Source organism: Dendroctonus ponderosae, unplaced genomic scaffold (genome assembly GCF_020466585.1).
Source record: "Dendroctonus ponderosae isolate FM_Combo_2020 unplaced genomic scaffold, Dpon_F_20191213v2 Dpon_F_20191213_5, whole genome shotgun sequence".
Lineage (NCBI taxonomy): Eukaryota > Metazoa > Arthropoda > Insecta > Coleoptera > Curculionidae > Dendroctonus > Dendroctonus ponderosae.
In genome coordinates this window covers 2,362,518-2,386,232 of record NW_026018715.1, presented here as the reverse complement: position 1 = coordinate 2,386,232, position 23,715 = coordinate 2,362,518, and the positions used below count along the sequence as shown (strand labels likewise).

Sequence of the window (23,715 nt, the reverse complement as noted above, 5' to 3'; positions counted from 1 at the left end):
TGTTCCAGTGGGGTTACGGTTGCGAAGAGGAAACTCGCTTGTCTGGCCTCTCGTGTTAAGCGAATAGAGTAGGGTTTCCCAAATTTTCCTATAACAGAACACTGACTTTATTTTAACAACTAAAAAAAAAATCATTACATTTTTCATGGGGCTCACATCAGGGCGTATGAAATGGCAAGCAAATGTTTTCGCGGAACACTAGTTCAGGTGCCACAGAACGCCCGTGTTTCGCGAAACACAGTTTGGGAACCTGTGGACTAGAGATTGGGAAGATCCATAGTTTTTGTGTGAATTATGATTTTTATGGTTATTTCTACACTCCCTACATATCTGTAGAAAACGCCTCCAGAAAAATGAAGCTCGAGTTATCCTATATGAATTTTCTTTTATACGCAATTTGTTTTGGGACACATTAAACCAATGGATTACTGAACACCGGTACAAGTTGAGCAGCAGTTAATTTACCTAACACGAGAACCTGTTCGATAAGAATAATAGGGAGATTACATAGACACCAACTTATTGACTCAAATGCCATTAATCAATTAATTTCTACAACTATTTTATCTGCACTCCTAAACCACCGCCAGACAACACCTCAAGAGGAATGACGCCAATTTAAATCACCCTGTATTTGCACAATGTCGAAATGTTCTAACTAAATATGCCTTATATTTTTATGTTTTTGTCACATATAAATGCTCGACAAATATTTTGTAACTTTGTCCATATAGTAGTAGGTATAGTATGGTAGTAGATAGTTTGATTGTAGCTGTTGTTCAATTGGGTGGTGTATTTTGAACTTGTCAATGCCAATTTAAAAATTTACTTTTCTTTCAAAGTATTCAGATTGTAGATATTTATATTTTTATATGTACCGGTTCGAAATACATAGTATAAAAGAGAATTAACCAAAAGAGATAAAACAATCCGTATCATACAGTGTGTCGCACTTGAGATGGAAACACCCCTATATTTTATTTGATTTTAGACACAGTGTTTTCAGTTTCGGTACAGAGGTAGAATGTTATGAGCGTAATTGTTTAGGGTATCAATTTCTACCTTCAGATAAAAACCCCGCTTAATACGACTTTGCAAATAATGACAATTAGCTATAATTTGCGAAGCGTTAGAGGTATCGGTAAAGTTACTAGAAAAAGTTGTTCACATTCCAGCATCCAAGTCTGATTGGTTTTTGTTTCTGTTTCCAGAACCGTTTTCTTTTTCTTTCCTGGTGGTCATCGTTTTTTCCTGTTTTGTCCGAGGCTACGTTATCGTTTATTTGAGCAGTGTACTACCCTCTGGCCGGTCGCTAGCCTTAGCTGAGGTCCTTCCTCTTTTATCCAGGCTTGGGGCCGGCTGTAGTTCGAATGATCTACTCCGCTCACCCATTCTCTCCACAGGCAGAGTTATTTGTATTATAAATAAATTAATTTAAATGAATTTATATTACAAATAAATCCTGTAAATTATGCAAATCTGATTAAATTGTCAATATTTAACGATTATTTATACCTTATATCTCCTGTTATTGAATATAATATATGCATTAAATAACAATTAAATTAATTTATAACAGTATTAATTCTAATTTACAATGAACATTATGCTCACTACACAATGCTCAATAAGGATATTATCATTAACACTAATTTTAAGCAACATTTAAAAGTGCTTGATTATGGAAATCGACACCGACTATTTATTTTTTTTTAATTGTAAATCTAACGATAAAAATTGAAATTCTCTTGTTTTTCTACTCCAAAATTCGTCAAAATCGGTGTGGTAGAAACCGATATGTAAATAAATAAATATAAAAGGCCCAAATTTTACGAAAGCCGAAAAGTGATTAAAAATAAAAAATGCTTAAAACGGCAATTGTATATGACAGCTTAAGGGTTCACAGAATATTCATAAATTTGAGCCTGGCGCAAAATTTAGAAAAGAGTATTTTTTCAGGTAGGTTATTTAACAATTGCCGTATGTCAAAACTATCCGTCCGATCTTAATCGGCCTTGCGTCTCTCGTTAGGTATTGCAGGTACATTTCTCTAACATTTCTCTTTGACATTGTTAATTAAATAATTTAAACTTACCATATTTTTATCTACTTTTTTGCACTTTCGAACATTTCAAACCGAACGTTTCAAATCTACGGATATCCACCGGACCCGTTCTATCTTACATAAAATTTCGTAACGAACAAATTTATAAATACACATTTTTTAATGCATACTTACATAGTTACACGCGATTGTTTCCGAGAAACAAGCGGTTTTCGCTTTTTTGCCGCTTTTAACAACCACCTAAAAAACAATCAGCTTCAGAGATGATGCAAGATTAGACTACTTGATGTTTCAGTAGCCGCATTTTTAACCAGTCCTTACACCATTACATATTTCTCATTTAAGATTCCTATAAAAGTGGTAGTTCATGGATATGGTGGTTTGGACATTGACACCAGCTCCAGAAATGTTAGTAAAGCTTACCAAGATGTTGGTTACAATGTTATCATAGGTAAAATGTTCACAAAACATTTGACAGATATGCCTAATGATAATATAAATATGTTTCAGTTGACTGGAAGCCCTTGGCAGAAATCCCCTGTTATACTACTGCGTACCTAAATACTTGGTACGTGGCTCAATGTATTTCTATTCTAATGGTAAGCCTTTTACCGCTGGGTGTAAGTCCTGAGATAATGCACGTTGTGGGCTTCAGCTTAGGCGCGCATGTATCAGGACTAGCAGGAAACAATTTACAAAAAGTATTGGGAAGTTCGTTTTATCGAATAACTGGTAGATCAAGTCCATCAAACAATGTTTAGAAAATGTTTCAGCAGCATCCATGTTCTAGGTTTAGATCCAGCTCTTCCGTTTTTTGCAACTTTAAATAACGATTGGAAGCTGGACAAAACTGACGCAGCTTTTGTGGACGTTATCCATACCAGTGCAGGAACTTTTGGAAAACTCGAAGCAACTGGCCATGTTGATTTTTATGTGAATGGGGGATCATTACAGCCGGCATGTCAATACAGAAAGTGTAAGGCATTTCAAAAATAATTAAGCACATCGTTCTGTAAAGCTATCATTTTATGACATCAGCATGAGATCCAACATTCTCCTCAGAGCCTTGGTGGTTTTCCCTGTGGTCTCCTTCCTACTGGATTGTTAATTTTTGCGTTTTGGCGAGCCTGTTGTCCTCCATTCTTTCTACATGTTTGTTTCAGAATCTTCTTCTCTGTCTCACCCATCTTTCTATGTCCTGTATCCTGATGTCCCCACCCCCTATATCTTATTCTTCGGTCTTACTGCCGTTTTATATATCTTGACTTTGCTTTCATTTCTGTATTTAGGTTTTGGCTTTTCAGAAATTCCTGCCGCTTTCATTGCTTGCTCTTTCACTTAAAAAGATACGTTTTCAAGGCTCGTTATATCTGCTCCCAAATATTTGAAGTGGTTTACTTGTTCGACTATTTTGGAGTCGATTTCCAGCTTCTTTCTAGTTTTTTGCTTTGATGTTAAAAGAATTACTAATTTCTGGTGGCTGTCTTCAGAATCTGCAATAAGGTCCGCGTCGTCAGCGTAGCATACGGCATGAAAGAAAATACTTCACTTTTTGTATCCAGCCGTTCTGGCGAGATTTTCTATTATTTCATTCATTATCACATTAAATGTGAATGGTCTGAGTGGCTCTCCCTATCAAATTCCTGTGTTTACGTGTACCGTTGCAATGTGTTCTACTCTGATTGTTGTTCTGGAGTGGAGTTTACGCGTGTATTACATTAAGCAGTTTGTGGTTTGTACTCATTATTTCCAGGCCATCAATTAAACGCACTCCCTCAAAAGCTTTAGTCATATCGATTTGATTTTGATTTTTTTGATTTGATTTGATTTGCTTGACTGTGAATATTGCATCTATTGTGGATCTGTTTTTTCAGAAACCTTGTTGTTTTTCTCTTCTTATTGTTTTGGGGATTTCTCATAGAATAGTAGTTGTGAATGCTTTAAGAGCGTTATCAAGTAGGGCTATTCCACGATAGTTTTCTGGGAGTGCTTTCTGTTCCTTTTTAAAAATGGGTTTTGTGATATTAAATATGTAAACAGCTGTATTTCAGATTTTTTCAATTCTTTAAAATTATGAATAACTTAAAAAAAGAATCAGCCAAGACTTTTGTTCCAACGGATTCTTTACATATTCGACATTTTTAATCGGTCCGCACATGCAAAATGCGTCACCATTTTCAGTCGTCTTAAGTTGGCTTCAGGCTGGGTGTGTTTAATTGGGACAGAGCAGTCCTTATTTCATAATTCTCTATTTTTGGTAGTGTGTCCGAGTTTAGATTCATGACTAATTTGTTCAATTCTGTCTCGTCGTTTACTGAAAAACAGTTGTTCTCTTAAATTCGGTCGCAAGCATTTTAGGCCTCTATTTCTCTCAATTAATTCCTGGATTTAATTTTTATTGTTTTATTAGGTCGTCTCTTATTTTCCTTGTAATAAGTTTTTTCAGTTCTGAGTATTCTACTGTGCTTCTTTTACTTTCGCTTATTAGTGTTCGCCTATTGTTGATCAGTCTGGTTGTCTGATCACATAGTCTAGTTTATTTTTCTTTAGCTTTTCACATTTTTTATCCCTTGCTTCTCCTTGAGTGCCTTTCGCTCAGTTCTTTACTAATTTTATTAATATATATCTCGGATTTGGTTAGGGATTTTATTACTTCACACGATTGATTACACGAGTAAATAAATAAATATCTAACTCTTCCGTTTCTGATTGATGTTTATGGTTATCTCTTAGAGTCCGTCTATAATCATCTGCGTTTCGTCTTAGTGTTATTTGATTTTTTTTGTTTTCCATTAGAATAACCATAAATGAAATTAATGCCAGTTAATGGTAACTTTTAGATAAGCAATCATTGTAAGCGGAATCGGTATTTGACGTGATAAATTGTCAAATCATTTACGTATATTTTGCAATACAGAACGTTTAAGTTGATGCAAATAATAAAAAATAAAAAATCAAAAATAGAATTACCGGCTTAATTCCCGAAAGCATTACTTTGCGCACCCACGTGCCTCATTTAATTATTTTTATAATGTGTGTTATTAACTCCATAATTATCTTTTTCTCTTTCAAACACTCTGTTAACAAAAGAAGTATATTATTAGTAACCAGTGCAAAGTATTTAATCTCAATTTTAAGTGATAATTGTATCATAAGTTATTTTAAAGTCATAGTCGCCTGGAAAAAGTCGACACTTAAATAAGCCTGGTGGTGTTCTTTTAAATAAATATATATGTTTATTCTATGCTGTAGTTTTGTAGTCAGTTTCTTTCTGCTGCAGAATCCGCAATTATTTTGTTATTTTTGCAGATCCGCCACTTTGCAGTCATATCATGGCAGGCTTGTACTTCGCAGAATCGATAAGGAACACGGTATTTGGTGGACATTCTTTTATAGCAAGAAAATGTGACAATGTTGGTCATTACATCTTAGGACTATGTAATACATTTGAAAATATGGCAATAATGGGTGAAAATGTCTATTATTTGTAAGTAACCTTAACTAATTTCAACACAACAAGAATTTTATTCAATTTATTTGTTTGGAACTTTTTAGTACCAGAGGAACGTACTACCTTGAAACTGGTGATCAGCCCCCTTATGCGCTGGGATTTCAAGAATACTATCTCAAAAGAAGCAGAAGTTCAGACGCTTTTAGTGCTTTTGTTGAAAAGCTGAAAAATTTCTTTAAAATAATATAATAAATAATGTAATGAATCTTTTAAACTACGAGTCTTGATCATCATTAATCTTCAAATTAACTGTTTTCAGAAACGGCCTGGAACTGTGAGTTTCAAAGTAATAAATTCCTGTGCTTTTAGAATCAACGTGTTCTCCGAATGTAATATGGGCAGGTTTCTCTTTGTGCGTTATAATTATGTTGTAGCCGGCATCTTCCTGAAAATCGATTTCCGTCGCTGGTACTTGTGAGTATATAGATTCGATAAAGAACTTAGGCGCGCAATAATGATTGCTGGATTCTGAAAAACAATAGAAATTAAATTTCAAAAATTTAGCTTTAAAAACATGTCTCATACCTATATTATTTGGATCCGTACAACCGGGTTGATTCGTTCCACCATTTGGGTAGAAATCGATATGTCCGCATGGATGAGTGTATCCATACACCTGAATGTCAGTGTGGATTACATCAACAAAATGTGCATCTGCAAAATAATTTTAGTTATTTGTAAGACTTAGAAAATTGTCATGAGTGCACACAGTTGCGTTCAAGGTAAGTTTTCAATTCATAGATTATAAGGCTTTGGTATCAAATAACATGGAGTATGGAACGGATGAATAATTACAACTAATTTGCCGAATATTAGTGCGCATCGAAAAGAAGTAGTAATTAATGTGACCATTTCGAATATATAAATCAAAGTTTTCTAACAGCCACAAGTTTCCGTTTTAAATTTCCGCAAATTTGACTTAAAGAAAGTAGTAATCCATCGTACTTTCCTCAATGTGATCTTACGCTTTTCATGATAAATTATAAATGCGACCAATGGGAATTTAAAAGTATTTATATACATGATTATGTTTCCGTTAAGCTAACTATTTACGCTCATATTCAGTTTTTTTCAAAATTCATAGGTGCTAATGAAAAAATTGGCGATATCACATCCTGTAAGCTTTTTTTACCTCATATTTGTTCATCTGGAGCAAGTAGGAAGTTGAAATTTAAACAATAAAAACTTAACACATTGAAAAATTTATAAATGTTAATATGAAAAAACTTTTTATTACAAAATTATAAGTTCTGCATTAAAACTTCCAGTTGCCAATCTGAACCAAAAAAGTCCGGTTGATATTAAAAATCTTAAAAAATCGATTCAATTCGTGCCAAGACCTGTTTTGTCGTATTTGAATTACGTAAAATAATCCATGCTATGTTGACGTGATAATAATCTTAAATGGAACTTTGTGAACAATGAACAATATAAGATTGGTTAAACAACATCAATTCAACATCATCTTGTCAAACAACAATGAGCTGGAACGCGACGCAAAATATTTAATTGATAAAAACCACATAACGAACCTAATTCGCATAATTTCTCTTGCTTAGTCATGTCTTTGTGTGACCAAAGCGGTCCAGCAGGATCCAAGGCAGTAATTCGGCCTATTTTTTCTCCAAACTTACTTTGATATGATTTGCCTATGAAAGCAGCTAAATGGGAACCTAGTGAGTGGCCTGGAAATTAATCACAATTAATATTTTGATTAAATTCTAATCGGTCAATGGTTTGATAATCTCGTGTATTTAAAATGATTTACCAACTAGATGGATCTTATCTGCAGGAATTCCAGATTTACTCAAAAAAATTGAAATGATCTCGCCTACAGGCTTAACATTTGCGGAAGACATTCCATAGGACAAATTTCCGTATTTGGTCCAGTTGACATAAATTACATTATGACCTAGGTCCAAATATGCATCTTTTAAAGGTTCATACCTAAAATATATTAAATAATGCAAAAACGCATAAAAAATTAAAAATAAGGAAACACATTAATAGATGGAATTTATCCTTGTTATCCGCGATGTACGAACTGGATACATGGATAACAGAAATACGTTGGAAATTCTGAATATTGACTACAATATTTTAGGAAGCTTGCAAAATGTCTAAAGATATTTTCTCTTCAAATTGACTAGACACTGAGCGCAATAACTGGATTACGCCGATTTTCGCTGCACCGTAATTAAAACAACAAGAAACAACTAAACTTATTATGCAAATAACAACACTAGAATATTATTTAATCTTTTGACAAACGAGGGTAATCAAATAAAAATTCTTAAGGTAGCGAAAGTCGCAAATTTAATCTGTTGCGCTTTTTTAAATTAAAGACGACAGCCGAAGTAGCTTGGAAACTTTGCACAGGAAAATAAAGTTAGTCCATCGCAATCCGCGCCAGAGCCCATCGCAAGGTAGTATCGAAAGATTTAATCAACGTTTGGGGAATATTATCATTACTGCTGTGGCTTATAGATCCATTTACTAGAAGAAAACTTCTGCCCTTTATGCAAATATAAAAAATGGCATCGCATGCAGGAGCCGCCGCGCTCTACATAAAGATAATTTTGGATCACTTTTAAAAAATTTCTACCAACAGTCTATAGACATCATCAATAAAATTAATGCTAAATAAGGGTTGGGACAAGGTAACTTAAATACAGACAGGACGAAAAATAATAAATGTGAACAAGAATGGGGAAGACACTGAATACTCATACACATTTGGAAATGTTGTCTTCCCGATAAAGATTCTGATCAACAGAAACTAAACAGCAAAGTTTGATCACATGAAATATTATGACCACTGTCCAATTAATGTGAAGGGTAAAAGTCTTCCACAGTCAGATATTAACTAGTGCGTCAGAGCTTGTAACGATTGCACTAATTATGTGTTCAGTTTGCGATTATCCAAAGCAATGTAACATCACAAAGTGCCTGTTGAGTTGGTCAGTTTGCAGAATGTCTGAAAAGTCTCGCACTTCTTTAATGCATTATTAACAACTTTCTAATACAACAGTAAACCAGAACACTAAGAGAAAACAAGATTGGTAATTTTTTTAATAGGCGCAAAGCTACAACAAATGTCGAAAAAGAAATCCCTCAGGCGTGACAGAGGATTCAACTATTTGCCTCATTGATTGTCGTATGTACGCAAATATTCCTGGTGTAATTCTTATTGCTCATAGCCGGCCATAATTCGATTCCTCATGTTGAGGACATTTTCAACGGTAGTGGAATAAACTAGAGACTTAAGAAACCCCCAAACGCAAAAATGTAGGAGATTTAAACCCCGCGATCGAACAATCCAATGTTCCGTACGTCCCCTATCTTTCCACCGAGTTGGATGTTCTTTGTCAAAGTGATTACGTACCTTAATGCTGAAATGGGCTGGTGCACCATCATTCATGTACCATAAGTGTTGTCTCAGCTCTAGCTGAGGTTTATGAAATAGAAGATCATTATAAGATGTTTTATGTTTTTGCATCAACACGAGGCCGCTTACGAGAAAAAGGCAAGAGAGATTTCTTGTCGCAAATTGCACAAAGAGCTCAATATTTATTTTTCGTTTGAAATGTAACCTCGCACATTATATAATTTGCCGCAGCATATAAAAGTTCTCGGTATATAATAGCCTACTTCTCTACCTAGGTATATAATATACTATTTTTTTAATAAGAATGCCGCGCACTTGTAAGAATTCTACAGACCGTTTTTGATATATTTATCGAGTTTACTCTAAAAACACTGCGAAATTCGGTAACAGATCTTGTTAAAGAAGCTTATCAGTTTTATTTTGGATTTTATATTGATGAGAGTGCTAAAAGTTGGTTACAAAAAATTTGCTGTAACAGTTGTTTCAGAACGTTGAGAGGTGGGCTTGAAGAAATCACAAATCTATGCCATTTACGATCCCAATGCTTTGGAGTGAACCTCAAAACCATGAAAATTACTGTTATTTCTGCATGACATCAACACGAGGATGCCGAAAAAAAAAACAAGATTATATATTCAAAAATCACATCTGCAAAGAGACCACTTTCGCGTGGGGAAGGTAGTTTACCTCCAGTATCTCCAAAAAATAACCAGAAGACGGAAAATAAAAATACTTCTGGACTACAACCTCAATCAAGTTTCAATTCTACCTGTACATCATTCACTTCATCTGGATCTCATCAAAAGAACGTATTTTCTATAAACAACCTGATTTAAATGATCTGGTTAGATACTTCGGGCTATCAAAATCTGGGGCTCAGTTACTCGGAAAAGATTGAAACAGAGGAATTTGTTGATTAAAAGTACAAGAGTGTTATATTTTCGTACAAAACAAGAATATTTTACGAGTCACGTTTCCAAAGAAAATGATTTAACATATTGTAATGATACTACAGGGCTTCTTGCAGAACTGAGTTTTCCAGAAAATTGTGATGAATGGAGACTTTTTATTAATGCATCGAAGATTAGTTTGAAAGCCGTTTTACTTCACAACGGAAATAAATACCCCGCCCCCAGTGCATCTAGCACAAGCAATCTGAAGGTATTACTTCAAAAATTAAAATATTCTGAATTCCTATGGAATATTTGTTCTGACTTAAAAGTTGTCGCTATACTTACTGCATTGCAAGGAGGATACACCAAGTTTTGCTGTTTTTTATGTGAGTGAAACAGTCGCGCGAGAGACAAACATTACAAAGTAAAAACTTGGCCACAAAGAAAACGTTTGACATCTGGACTTGTGTCTATGTATCTCAAGAACCTATAGTTCCAAGTGACAACATTTTTCTGCCACCACTTTGTTCACACACAAAAACTTTGTGAAAGCTATGAGCAAGGACGGTGCGGACTATCTCTAAACCAAATTTTCTCGAATCAGTGGCGCGAAACTGAAAGAAGGGATATTTTTAGGTCAGCAAATACGAGAGCTTATGAAGACTGAAGTTTTCAATTCGAAGTTGAACAAAGCTGAAAAAAACGCTTGGGTGGCTTTCGTAAAAGTGTGTCATAATTTCCTTGGTAATACAAAAGCCGACAACTACCGACAAATCATTCGAGAGCTTCTTTCTGCTTATAAAGCTTTAGGATGGCACTCAACATTCATTTTTTGGACTCGCGTTTAGATTTCTTTCCGGAAAACCTCGGTGCTGTATCAGATGAGCATGGTGAAAGGTTTCATGAAGAATATTAAGTATTTTGAAAGACGCTACAATGGAGAATGGTTAGAGGCAAGCTATGCTTGCCGATTTTTGTTGGTCGCGTCGCCGAAAAACTTCGATGGAAAGGATGAAAAGAAAAAACTGCAAAATAAGTTTAATTATACTACTATACTGACATAATTATACTGATATTTTTAGCGCTTGTGACTGCAAAAACAGCATTTTCGCTGTAGAACTTAGACCGCAGCCTTTTCTACTCTTTCGTAATTGTGTTACTTTGATAAAATCGTTCTTATTATATTTCAAATCTATGTGCTATATTTATTTGCATGTTAAATTCCGCGTGTATATCAACAAATATGATGTTATGCATGAAAAAAATGAAGAAAAAAAAATTTTTGGCAGACCAGGGTAATTTGAGCTAAAATCACCCGATAATAGTAAAGCAAAACAATGAATAAAGTTTATTTGATAGAGCAGAAATATTTTGCAATCAATCTAACTTTCCCAAAAAATATCAATTTATAGAAAAGTTTAATATTTAAAATTAAAAAATGATCGAAGTTGCTTTGTGGACAAGTTGTTTTAATAAACTTGAAAATCCACAATTTTTGTAAAATAAGAATAAAACCGTCACAAACCTCTTATTCCACCTATTATAAATCTTGTCAGTACAGAAAATGATGTCCAATATTCGGATTCTAATTAATTAAATTATATCTGAATTAGCTAATATTTAATTAATTAAATTAAATCAATATAAAACACTTAGATCTGATTAGTAATTGCGAATTATAAAAAATGAAATGGTAAAAGACTAATAAAATGATGCGAAACATGATAGGCCTGACGAAATATGCTTACCATGGGGTGGTATCACTTGAAGTCCATCCGTGAATCAACCAGACAGTTTTGACCGTTTTATCAACGTCTAGTTGCTCTACATTTTCATGAGTTAGTGGAATACAATTATCCGGATTTTGCTTTGTGAACAGCTTGTAGTATATTAATTCAGGATCTGTTTCCGAAGCTCGAGAAAAGTCGACTTTCGGAAAACTGCGGTAACGAGCTTTAGAATCTTTAGCTTCCGACATAATTGATATACGTGTAGGTTTCGCAGCGAATTGGCAAATTACGTTTAAACGCTATACATATACTTTTTTGTTATCTAATTCTAGTGAAGATAAGATATCAAATTTGTACTATTTTAAGCAATCATTACGGACAGTTTTTAATCGTTGACTATGTTAATCTAGTCTTACGTAGTTAATACCCAATAGAAAGTCTGCATGATTGTAAAATGACACACGTTTTTTAAGTTGTTTAACTTAAAAAACGAAATTTACTGATCGCAGATTTTTAAATGTAACTTTTATGAACTGTGTCGTAGACGGAATTAGATAGAAAGGCACATTTTAAATATGGAAAACATGGATTTTTGTAACGTCAGATGGCACCGACTGTCGTACTCAGATAGAATATTGGATACATTTCTGAAACAATTTCACGTATTGTGCGTTAAGTCAAATTAAATTTATTAGTATTTTGTCATCATAAAAGAAAGTTAACAAAGTTTCATTAATGTGCTTATGTAGGTTGGCACAGATAAGGGAAGAAAAATAACACAATTTTAAAATTCTGTATCAGCTTGACTTGCCATCCCTCTTTTTACAGATCCGAACCAAATGTTACTGCAATACTTCCATTCTACATCTCAATTTCTGCACGAAAAATAGTGCAGGTTTACTTCGGTTTTAGTTAATGACAGTCAAGTTCTTAGGATGTTTCTTTGTATTCTACCTCTTTATATATCACCACCGTTTTTTTTTATATTATTTTCCTGTCTTTCTCTTGGAGTTTGTTTTTGGTTTCAGCTGTTTTTACATTCAGCCAAATGTTATTTGGTGGCAATAATTGAATTAATATTTGGCCAATAAATTTGATGAGGAATTACACCTTCTCTGTATTATCTAAGACTCGAATAAAACATGTTAAAGCATAAAAATTAACAAAATATTTTTATTATTTATATAAATATAAAGTTATTATACGAGACTAACATCGAAGGCACAATGTAGCTTGAGTTATGGCAGCAAAAGTTTCTAAATGTAAAAATTAGCATATATAAATACAGTAGGTAAATATATCAAAAGCGCTTAAAATTTTGCAAGAATATTAGTTTTCCAAACTATCCTTGCTTCGAACATCTTTATATAATGTAATAAATATATATATGAAAAACGTCTTAAAGATACAGTTCAAAAGTGTTATTCCGTAATTCAACACTTTATAAGAAGTTGTAAGTACATAAAAAATAAACTTTTCAATATATAAACAAACCGGTGTATGTTCAGGTTCCTTGTACAAAAATAAAGTATATCGAAAAATATAAGCGAAATGTTTACTTCTTTATAAAAGCTATGAGTTTGGAACAAAATAGATGAAAGAATGGTTACATATAATGTGCATTGAAACTAAAATACGACTAATGTACAGTGCAGATCTTATACCTTCACTTGCAACATTGCTGATACAGTTTAAGAAAGTATGTACTTAAAAATAACTCAACAACTGCAAGAGCTTATGTATCTAAATGTTCTAAGCGTCTTCCTTGGTATAATACGAATCGAGAAGTGAGTGAGCTGGCCATTGACACAGCTTACAATCCTCTGTAACTTCTTTGGGCAAAAATTGTGCTTAGAAGATACAGTCCGGAATTGATTAAACCTATAATCTGGAAAATTGAATAACATTTAGTCAAACGGTGCACTGGTTTTGATGAACACGAAATCAATAAAGATTCAAATCGAACTTAAAAAGTTATCGCGGATGGGATTTCCTTGCGGCCTAAAACCTTATAAAACAGCTAGAAGACATTTAACACTTTGTTTGAGATTAATTTCTAGGTAGGCATTTTGAAATGATCTGAAGCGCGATATTTTGAATAATGGTATAAAATCACCTACAAAAATCTGAAAATTAACAAAAATATTTATTGTTTAGACATTTTGAATGAAAAGTTTATTCGAAAACCGCAGCTTATCCGCGAACTCAAAAGTCCTAGCACACTCTGGCGGTGGTTTATCTCGAGCTGAGAGAGATGTTATTTTTTCACATCTTCCAAACGAGGTAGAACGTGAAACCGCTTTAAAAATATTAATTGAATTGTCAACGTAAAAGGTTGAAATCGGACAACAAAGTTAAACGATGTTATTTTCCAGGGACGATCAAGTAAACAGTTATATCATCTTAGTTCTGTTACCCGATGCCTTCGAAATGGGGCAAATACCTCAATATGGTATGGTCTTTTGTCGAAAAGATGACTAAATATTCAGTTTAGTACAGCAAACGAACGAAAGCGTTTGCCGCTCCTTTGCACCATATCAGTCGTGTTCTGGTAATCCACTCTCACTGTGAAAAGTGAGACTGGATGTCATTGTGACGCTTGTTCAAAGGGTTACCTGAAGTAGTGCAAGTAAGTCACATTCATTCCCATATTGAAATGACGGAGGATGGGGCACCAGCTTTCAGAAAGCTGGTATGAAAAATCGCTAATCTATAAGAATTTAATAGTAAGAACTAATTTCAAATAACTGGTTGATCTATTTTTATTATATTGTTGCATGTAATATTTTCAATATTTATTGTACAAGGAACCACCAGAAAAACTTGGATTTTGACCTAGAAAAGTCTATAATTCAACAGTTCACCGGTAAGGGCTCCTCTGGAACTAATGTATCTGTGGTGAAACTAAAAATTGTATAGTTTGCCAACTTGAAAATATTATATTCAAATCAGGTAAATATTTTTTATCTTTTTTAAAAGATTTATTAAATAGACCACTTCTTTGATTAAATTTCTAAACATGACGGACCATGCCAATAGTAACTTCAACCATGTAAAAGTTGTTAAATTCAAACTATCTACCTGTTATGGTATAACTTTAAAAAAGGTTTTCTAAGTAAAGGCGCAAACATTATTTAATTAATCTCAAACAAAGAGTATTTCTTCTACTTTATAATATATCATTTTTCCATTTGCCAATAGTTCATTCAGTTAAGCAGTCAAATAATTAACTAATCGGTACAAAAATTAGTGAAATGATCAGTAACTATTCAATTTCAACAATTACCTCTACAATCGGATCATATCTGAAACCAAAACCTATGCAAGTATTCAGTTTTATTTCATAGTTTTGGTCGATTTATAAAATTTGCAAACAGACCATCGCAGATTCTTCCTAAGCAGATCTTTAGTTTCTTAATTTCCGGTAACCGTTTTTTTTTATCATTTTGAGAATCGATTGCGATATTCATCTACAGCGGCCCGAAAGTAATGGATACCGTAAATAACGTATTTTTCTTATATTTTTATATTATATTAATTGCTGTTAGAATCGCGTAATAATTCTACAATAACGGTCCGTAACGTTTTGATCCCTAACTTGCTAGAACAATCGAAAAAAACTTGCTAAAACAAACAAACAAATTATATGTTTTGCCCTTTTAAAACCTGTGCAGTCTATTGTAAATTTACTAATGTTTTCCTATTACTGAATGATTATCAAGATACAAACGGTTACTTTAAAATATGCAGAAAGGCATCAATATCATTCTACAGAGCATCGGCAATTTTTCGGCCCTGTTTCCCAAAAGTGAATTAGTTTTACATTGACTTTTTCTTACACTTTTCATTGTAATATCTGTTAAAGTTTGGCTTCATGTTTTATATGATTTGATTTTGCTTATGCAGCAGGTATCAACTGAAAACTTACAGCAGCCGCAAAATAAGGTTCGTAGTCATAAGAGTAGGATCGCTTCTTGTGGTTTACTTCGATGATGAACGTTAAGCTGGCTGCCAGAAGTAGAAGAAAAGCAAACCCATGGTAGACAAGTTCCTGAAATGATTAAATTGTGTTTTATATTGGAAATTATTTTACAACAACTCAAATTAATTACAAGTATATCAAGTCAATTTGTGTTTGGAACACAAGTACATGAATAACATGGGGCAAAACTTAGGAACTATGAGTTTAAATTGAGGAAAATAACAACGAAACGCAAATACTTATTGCAAATTATGTTGGTGGAGCGGCACTAGCATTCACGAATTCTACAGTTAACCAATTTTAGAAATTTTTGTCATAGTAAAAGCTTAATTTTCGGTGCATAAATAGTTACATAAATTTGATACATTTTTCATCGAATATCTTACATTAATCGACGAATTGTGTCGTCAAAATTAAGAAGGTGTATACAGGTATCCAATGATAATAGAAGGGGTTAGAAGTGAGGGTGATATTCCAAAAAAATCGAACAAAATTGGTAGATTTCCATTTTAGTTTAATTTTTCGATAACCTAAGGCCATGAATCACTGAGCGACCAAACCGTGAAACAAAATCTGCAAATTGCCTTGAATATAAAAAGATTCTAGTGTATTTGATTTCTTTTTATAGCGAACCAAACTAAGATAAATTAAAAAATAACCTTTCTCTAGAATGAAATTATTCCATTCCGAATATCTACTTCACATGAATGTATAACACCAAAATTAAAATGGTTAATTGAATCCTTTCTTCAAAGCTTTTTAAGGATCTACAAACGGTTGAGCTAGTAGCTCAACAGTTCGATGGCTGCCAACATAAAAATAGAAATATAGCAAAGATTTTTTCTTTAAAAATCTTTTCAGTATAGTGTTCAAGCATGAAAATCATACATATCGGAATCAGATCATTCTCATAACAATTTTAATCGACTTCTGGATTTTAATTTGATGGCAATTGATTTTGGAAGCCTGGAGTTTTTAGGTTGCGTTATGAAAACTCATAAAATGTCTTAAAATCCATGAGAAGACATTAATTTTATTTTACTAAATTTGTGAAATTCTCTACTCTTGAAAAGTAAAGCAGGATCTGATTTAAGTAAAGTGCTTCATGAAAATATCTTAAAGATTTTCTGCAAACGAAGAAAATGTGACCCAACTTTTATCTAACGTTCCAGCAATTCATAACGAGTACAAAAGGATGAAAACAATTCACAACAAAAACGAAATCTACCGAAATCGTTCAAGATGCACATGAAAATATCGGACACTTTTTTGAAGAATGGGTTCAGACCACGATGAATGAAATAGTTTTTTTATTTATTTTTACTTGATCCATATTATTTTAGATTAATTAATATTGTCAATCTTATCTGGAAGCAACAGTTGCATTTACATAGTATTTACACAAACGGTTCTACAAAAAAATGCGTACAACTTTTTGATTCGTGGTTATCAGAATTATTAAAACATTTTTTAACAGTTGCTTAAACCACAAAAAAGTCATTTTCAATTTTTCAGCAGACAATATTTTTTCCAGTTTTTTAAATGTATCTCTTGCACCCTTTTACTTTTATCTCCTTCCATTCTCGATTTAGATGTCATCGATAGACTTTGGCTTCTTCCAAACTATCCGTAAAGCCTTATTCGCCGAGAACTTAAAGTAACTGAATTTGGAAATAAGAATTCTCGTTCAGGGTTTTTGGTTCTGGTATATGGTTAAATAGCAGCACATATTTAAAATAACAGTTATAATAATTGACTTTGTAATATGCTTTCTTCGGAGTCGCTTTTTGTTTCGGTAATCTAGCTTGAACAGTTTGCTAAGTAAAAAAAAATCAGCCAATTGAGATGCACTCAGATATTTTCATGAAAAAGTTATTTTTGAGTTTTGCGTTCAAACTTTCAAATTCCATGCCTTTCGAAAATTATGTTAGCAAAATAGAATGTCTACGTATTACTGTCATGCTGAGCAGATACATGTAATTTATGTAAATGTTACAAACGTAAAATGTTTCATTTGTTCAGTGAGCTACTCAATAACAATATTATAAAAATAATGCATTCGGCATATTCTGTGGTCACTACTGGCTCGAACCACCGACAAACTGTTACTAAACATACTGCATATATATATCACTTACATAGATGGTTTTCGAAAGAATGGATGATGTTGATATGGATATCAAACAGGCTAATAATATCAGGAATGTTCCAATCATAAACGTAACTGCCGTCAACAGAAAGAATGTTTCTGGTGTTTGGGTAATGTTATACTTCTGGTAGTAATAAGCCACCAAACCCACGGTGACAATGCCAAGTATCTGAAAAATGAGTCACTTTAATGTTTTATTCTAAATATTTTAATTCACAATTACGGATACATTCAAATTAGTTCTTCATGTCCAAACTTAAGCAATTCTCTGTAATACGAAACATTTTCATTAAAAAACGGCTGACAACTTAAAATGTATGGTACCCGCGGACTTGATAATTTGAGGTCGCTAGATTTCCTTGTGCGATTTTGGGTCAAGATCAACAATGCATTCTGACGCTAAATGTAGACATGTTCAATATGACCAAATCGGGCTCAATGCGTAAAATGATTTAATAATTAAAGTTGCCTTATTCTACTTTGGAAAAACGACCTTGTTCAAAACAGTTCAGTTATTGTATGTTTATTTTTATATTCAATATTCAAAACTCGGCAGGCAGAAAAAAATATACTTATTTCAAATTATTATTTCTAGGTTCTTCAGTTCTTCATGTACACAGACTGTTTTTACCAGTTGTATATTTTAACCGTGAAAAAATCCTAGAAGACTAACTTTTCATTGTGAATAAATTTATCATATAAATGCCTCAAAATAGAGACACTTGATAGAAGCTAAAGCTTCGAATTAAAAACAAAATGGTTTAATGCAGCTTGTCACATGATTGATTTTGGTAAGTTCAGGTAGGTATTTTTATAACAAACGTTCAAACAATCCAAATTTAGTGCTAAATTTTAACCCTCTGTCTACATGTGTACAATGGAAAATGTCATTGTCAACAAACAGTTATGCAAATTCAGATACAGGGCGGTAAAACACTACTCTAAAGTTTCCAAGTTTCTATAATATTATTGAAAACTTTAGCAACATGATTAAAATCAGTAATTTTTCAAATTAACGTAAATGCCGCCGACGTGTTTAATTTTATACTAAATTCAACATGATCAAATATAAAAAAGCGTAAAGACGAAGAAGCCAACAATGTGTACCCTCTTTGTCGGGGTAAAATAATTTATCAATATTAGTGACGCTGTTGGGAATACCACAAATATCGTATTTATGGTAAAATAAATGTAAGTGTCCGATCTTTTACCATTTTTTAATTAAAATATAAATTTGCAACGTTTGCCAGAGACCTCTGCCTGCGTTAATTATAGGCAACTCTATTTATATTCATTTTAGTACTAAATTGGACAAATTGAACTATTCTGGAAAACTCACCAATTCAGCAAATTTTAGAAGTCCTGGCCATGTTTTCAAATATCCAGTGTTTATAATAATGGCAGAGGTTGTGGTTGTTGTTGTTGTTCGGGTAACTGTTACACTGTGAGACATATTTGTTGGTCTGTAAATGTAAAAAAAAAATAATTGTTTACCAACAGTTATACATTTTCGACTAAAATCGGTGATTGAATTGCATTCAAACAGCGATTTAGAATAACGAGTTAACATTACCTTTTTGCAAAGCCAAATTTCTTATAGCCAAAATATTGGATAAGTTAAAGTTAAACATCTTAATAAAGTTAATTAAAATCGATAAATAGTTAATTAAAAACAAACACTCTGCCGAAGACGGTCCCAAGCCCGTTTTGAGAAAAGAGGAGGGTTGAGCGTGGGGCTAACGACTCAACCTCGTGAAAGTATGGGTTTTGAACAAGCAACAGATGCCTCGGCTCAGAGCGGATACAAGAATAACGCAAAGAACATATGAATATTGGAACATGGAACGTGCTCAGGTCCATCCAATAAATTAAAAAATTGAAATTAAACAATTAAAAACAAAAGCGATCAAATAAATTGAAATATAGAATATGGATATCACCGCTCTGCAAGAAATACGGTGGCCTGGATTGGGTCATACTGACGTTGGGAATTCAGTACTTTTCTATAGTGGAAATGATCAAAACGTCTCGATTTCGGAACAGGTTTTGCACTCAAGAAATCTCTGCTGAACTCAGTCTTAAGGTTTCAAATCAGACACATGGGGGCCTCACTCAAATAGTCAAGGTCAAACCAAGATTTTGATTGTCGTCAGCGCCACCTATCCGCTGCTTACAAGGCAACTTACTCATAAATGGCTGCTGATTTCAAAAATGCTGATTTGCATTTTTTGCGAGGCGTCGGTATCAGGAAAAGGCTTTGTTTCTTGCACAAGTTGTTTGCTTTCTGCGACCAATAATTTATTAAAACATGAGTTTTAGACCTTGGTGTGTGCCTATCAGTGCGTTGATATTTGTTCTAATCGGTAAGCTTTCGCATTATTTACATATTATTATATGTAATAGTAATGATGTATACATATATTTACTAGAATTATTTACATTTTGATTGCTACAAATTCAGTACAAATTCTGCAAGGGCCACACAGTTTCGAGTAAGTACATATTATCCTACTAATAATATATAATTCTTCAATGTAGTAACATATTTTTTTCTTTTTAGGGGTAAGGAGACTTAATTTGGAAGCAGTAGAAGTTACACAGCAGAAGCAGTTGTCGGCTCGCAACAAAATTTTGTATTAGGGCGTAAAGAATTTGGTACATCGCCAACAGCTAAGAAACCTATATATAATTATGTTATCCATACACATACCTAAATATGTATCTGCATTAGTAATTGTACTAAATTAATGAATTTGTTTTGTTACTTTGAATTAGGTATTAGTTTAATTTCTGAATTTTTGATTCATAACATGATTTTGCTTCTTGAACAAATGTTGCTGGTTTCTATAGCAAACACTTTTCACAATATAATAGTAATTGGCGTTTCGCCTATTGATTTACTCCAATAAAAATGTGTAAATGTTTATAGAGTTTTTATTAATATATTTATTCAAGCACCTGTGGCTGCGCCGAAATACACTGCACGACGGCGCCAAAAGTCAAAAGGCGCCTCGGCGGTATTATCATTTAAAAATGTTTTCAGAACTCCTCGTACGACATGTGGTTCTTCAAAGCCCACATTCATCCCGGCGAAACAATATTGTTGAAAGCCGTACGCCCACTGAATCGACTGCTTTCTGCTAGTTCGATTTCCTCACGTTCTTCGATCGATCGCTCAATTATCCGGCTCCTCGCGGAAAAAGTAACTTGTTCTATATTTAGCGTTTAGTTCCAAAATTCGATGAAAAATAATACCTGATTAGAATTTTGTTTAAATATTTTACACACATTAAAATAATCTAGATGGTGCAGATACTTATTATTGCGTCATTTGCTAGTTCTGTCACTATTACGGCGGAGTATCTTCACTTTGCTTACCTTGTAGATAATCCTTTTACTAACATTTTTTCTCAGTGGTGTTTGCTGCGGAAAATCGTTGTTCTATCAATTTTCACTCACGTAGAGTTTACCTATTTTGGGGCCATTTAAGCCATTTAATCCACTTCTTGTTCGATTTCGTATTTTTGGAAGTTTCATATCTGTGTAACTAGTCATTCTGGGTTAGTTTGGGTTCCCACTTTCTTATGGCCACATGGGAAAATTACCTTTCTAGCTTGGGCACTGTAATAATAGCACAGTTTTGGAAAATTATATTATTTTACTGAAAAGAAAAGAAAATTCTAGGCCAAACTAACCTAAAATTATTAGTTATAGAAATTAAACTACCAAAATCGAACAAAAAGTTGATTAAATGGATTAAATGGCCTCGAAATTGGTCGACTTTAAATGAGCAAAAAATGATATAAAATCGATTTTCCGCGGCAAACACACTAAAAGAAGTGCTAGGAAAAGGGTTATTTACAAGGTAAGAGAAGTGAAAATACTCCACCGTAATCGTGACATAAGTAGAAAATTATCATTATTTCTATTAGAAATCTATGTCGGTCTAATAAATAAATGATTTTTAATTTTAACTTCATTTTTTAATTTAATTACCCAATTTTTTGAGAAACCCGCTGTAGCTCCTACAAATCTTCCAGGCAGTACTGAGGATAATCGTAGTGGTCCGTCAACTGCAATGAGAGTAGATGAAAGCGTAGGTCATCAAGTCGATCCAGATTTTATTTCGTTACCTTCATACTGCAATAAGCAAGCGGAAGATGGTCAGACGGAATGCGGTGCAACCGAGCAGCATAAAGAAAAGTGCCTCTGGAGAAGAGATTAATTCAGATAGGGTACCAGAAATAGTGAAATAGAAAACCCAATTCTAAGAATCCGGAATTATGGCCTGGTCCATTATCTCCATCCCAAGTTAAAGAATTTGTTGTAAAAGATTCTGCATATTACCAAAACAGGGATCATCATGGTCCAAAGGACAAAACGGGGCAAAAGTTTCCCGATTTTTATTTTACACGAATTTTACCAAATAATGAAAAAGTTCCACGAGAGTGGTTATTATATTCTGCCGAGAAAAATGTTATTTATTTTGAACACTAAAACCCTTAACAGAGACTAGATGGTCTAGCCGAATTGATGCAATTAGTCCTCTAAGGTTTCAATTGGGAGAAATATATGCTACTCTCTACGAAATATTATCTGGAAATAATTTTTACAATTCTGCGAAACATCTGGCTCCATCTTTAGTAAGAAAGATAAAAAAATTTCAGTTTATTTGCATGTTAGTACAGTGGTACAACATATTAAATTGAGTTAATGTTGTTAGTAAAATTTTGCAAACAAAAAGTTTAACATGCCTATGGCTATTAACCACGAATTCTAAGTTTAATTTTTACTAACCATGTAATAAATATATAGTTTTTATTTAATTGGCTTTTTGTCATAAAATTTAGAAAAAATATAGAACATAGTACCTAAACTCTGTCCAAACTCGCACGACGACGCCAGACCGGCTTGGCGCGGCCCTGATTAGGAGTATGTTTATGTTCAATTTGATATATTACAAATATAGCGAACTGAATGTATGTAGTATGTTTTAATCTCAATTGTAGTACTGGCTCGCCGACAATATCAAATCCTGGAATGCACAGTAGTAAGGACGCAAACCCAGCAATGACCACAGAACATTAGAGAGTTGACGTTAGAGAGTTGGCAGCAGCTAATAGATGGCCACAGTGTCAGTAAAAAACCTTGTTATCATTTTGTGCAAGTGAGTGGGCTATCTATAGTTGTCTTCAACTATGATCAGACACTACAAACATCGCGATCGTGTTCTTTATCAAGAAATCTTCTAAGTCCTAAACTACATAACAGTCTCTTCCTCCACTCGTATTATTTAATAGATAATAAGTGATTTTAATAAATTAATAACAATGTATTAAGTGTTTAATTTTAAACAAAATAAAATAAACGTGTTGTCGAACTAAACCGTTCGGGTTCCCAACAATATCTAGTATCTACTTTAGTTTTCGTACATTTCAGTGGTAATTATATTTGCACTAACTAACTAATAAGGCCAATTTATAAATTACCCACTATACACATGTATAAATTAAAACACCGCACAAATAAATTGTCTCATTTGATTCAGTATAAATATAAATAATATTTACAGTATACGTACTTTCCTGACTGTGTTTCAATTCCAAAATTAAAATCAAATCCTGGGTTCTTCAGTCATTTATTGTTCATTTATCAATTTAAAAAAACGTTTCGGTGTTTTCCACCATCATCAGTTTTACTAAAATAACAGGTAGTAAAAAAAAAAAAAAAAAATTTTAAATGTTCTCATTAATCTAAAAAACAATAACAGTTTGTCAATAGCTTGTTATATCACACACTAAAATACATTACAATTGCAACACTTTAAAATATTCTGAGATTAATTGGTCTTAACAGGTGATCAGCTAGGACAATCAATTCTGGGAAGAGACTAGAATTATTTGTTCAAATATTCAATTATTTTTACTTACATGTGTAGCGTTGTTGCTACTTTACGCCTTGGCATGTATTTGGAGTATTAATTTTGTCCATTTTGCA

General features: G+C 33.2%; 2 protein-coding genes and 1 long non-coding RNA gene across 11 annotated transcripts in view; 2 read left to right on the top strand and 1 right to left on the bottom strand.

Moving 5' to 3' along the window:
- LOC109544372 (phospholipase A1) overlaps positions 1 to 5,790 on the top strand; it is a 12,772-nt gene extending 6,982 nt beyond the window's left edge. Inside the window, exons 3-7 of the mRNA XM_019914511.2 lie at positions 2,411 to 2,516; positions 2,576 to 2,797; positions 2,856 to 3,041; positions 5,375 to 5,552; positions 5,621 to 5,790. Of these exons, the coding sequence (XP_019770070.1) occupies positions 2,411 to 2,516; positions 2,576 to 2,797; positions 2,856 to 3,041; positions 5,375 to 5,552; positions 5,621 to 5,765 (837 nt within the window). The 3' untranslated portion in view covers positions 5,766 to 5,790. The remainder of the gene's footprint in view (positions 1 to 2,410; positions 2,517 to 2,575; positions 2,798 to 2,855; positions 3,042 to 5,374; positions 5,553 to 5,620) is intronic.
- LOC109544373 (lipase member H-A) overlaps positions 5,528 to 23,715 on the bottom strand; it is a 22,330-nt gene continuing 4,142 nt past the window's right edge. For 3 of the 9 annotated variants that reach the window (XM_048666869.1, XM_048666868.1, XM_048666876.1), the window contains exons 2-9: positions 19,058 to 19,181; positions 17,708 to 17,887; positions 15,516 to 15,638; positions 11,606 to 13,475; positions 7,345 to 7,523; positions 7,109 to 7,261; positions 6,102 to 6,230; positions 5,528 to 6,044 (exon numbers count right to left, since the gene is read on the bottom strand). In XM_048666869.1, the coding sequence (XP_048522826.1) occupies positions 5,791 to 6,044; positions 6,102 to 6,230; positions 7,109 to 7,261; positions 7,345 to 7,523; positions 11,606 to 11,835 (945 nt within the window). In that variant the 5' untranslated portion in view covers positions 11,836 to 13,475; positions 15,516 to 15,638; positions 17,708 to 17,887; positions 19,058 to 19,181 and the 3' untranslated portion in view covers positions 5,528 to 5,790. Of the gene's footprint in view, positions 6,045 to 6,101; positions 6,231 to 7,108; positions 7,262 to 7,344; positions 7,524 to 8,961; positions 9,025 to 11,605; positions 13,476 to 15,515; positions 15,639 to 17,707; positions 17,888 to 19,057; positions 19,182 to 20,676; positions 21,003 to 21,714; positions 21,792 to 21,851; positions 21,928 to 23,299; positions 23,308 to 23,715 lie in introns of those variants that run through there. The other 6 variants (XM_048666871.1, XM_048666872.1, XM_048666873.1 and 3 more) reach the window with 5 other exon arrangements.
- LOC125504614 lies at positions 19,754 to 20,642 on the top strand. Its single transcript, XR_007281596.1, has 3 exons — positions 19,754 to 20,081; positions 20,148 to 20,210; positions 20,279 to 20,642. It is a non-coding gene; the product is annotated as an uncharacterized LOC125504614 (long non-coding RNA).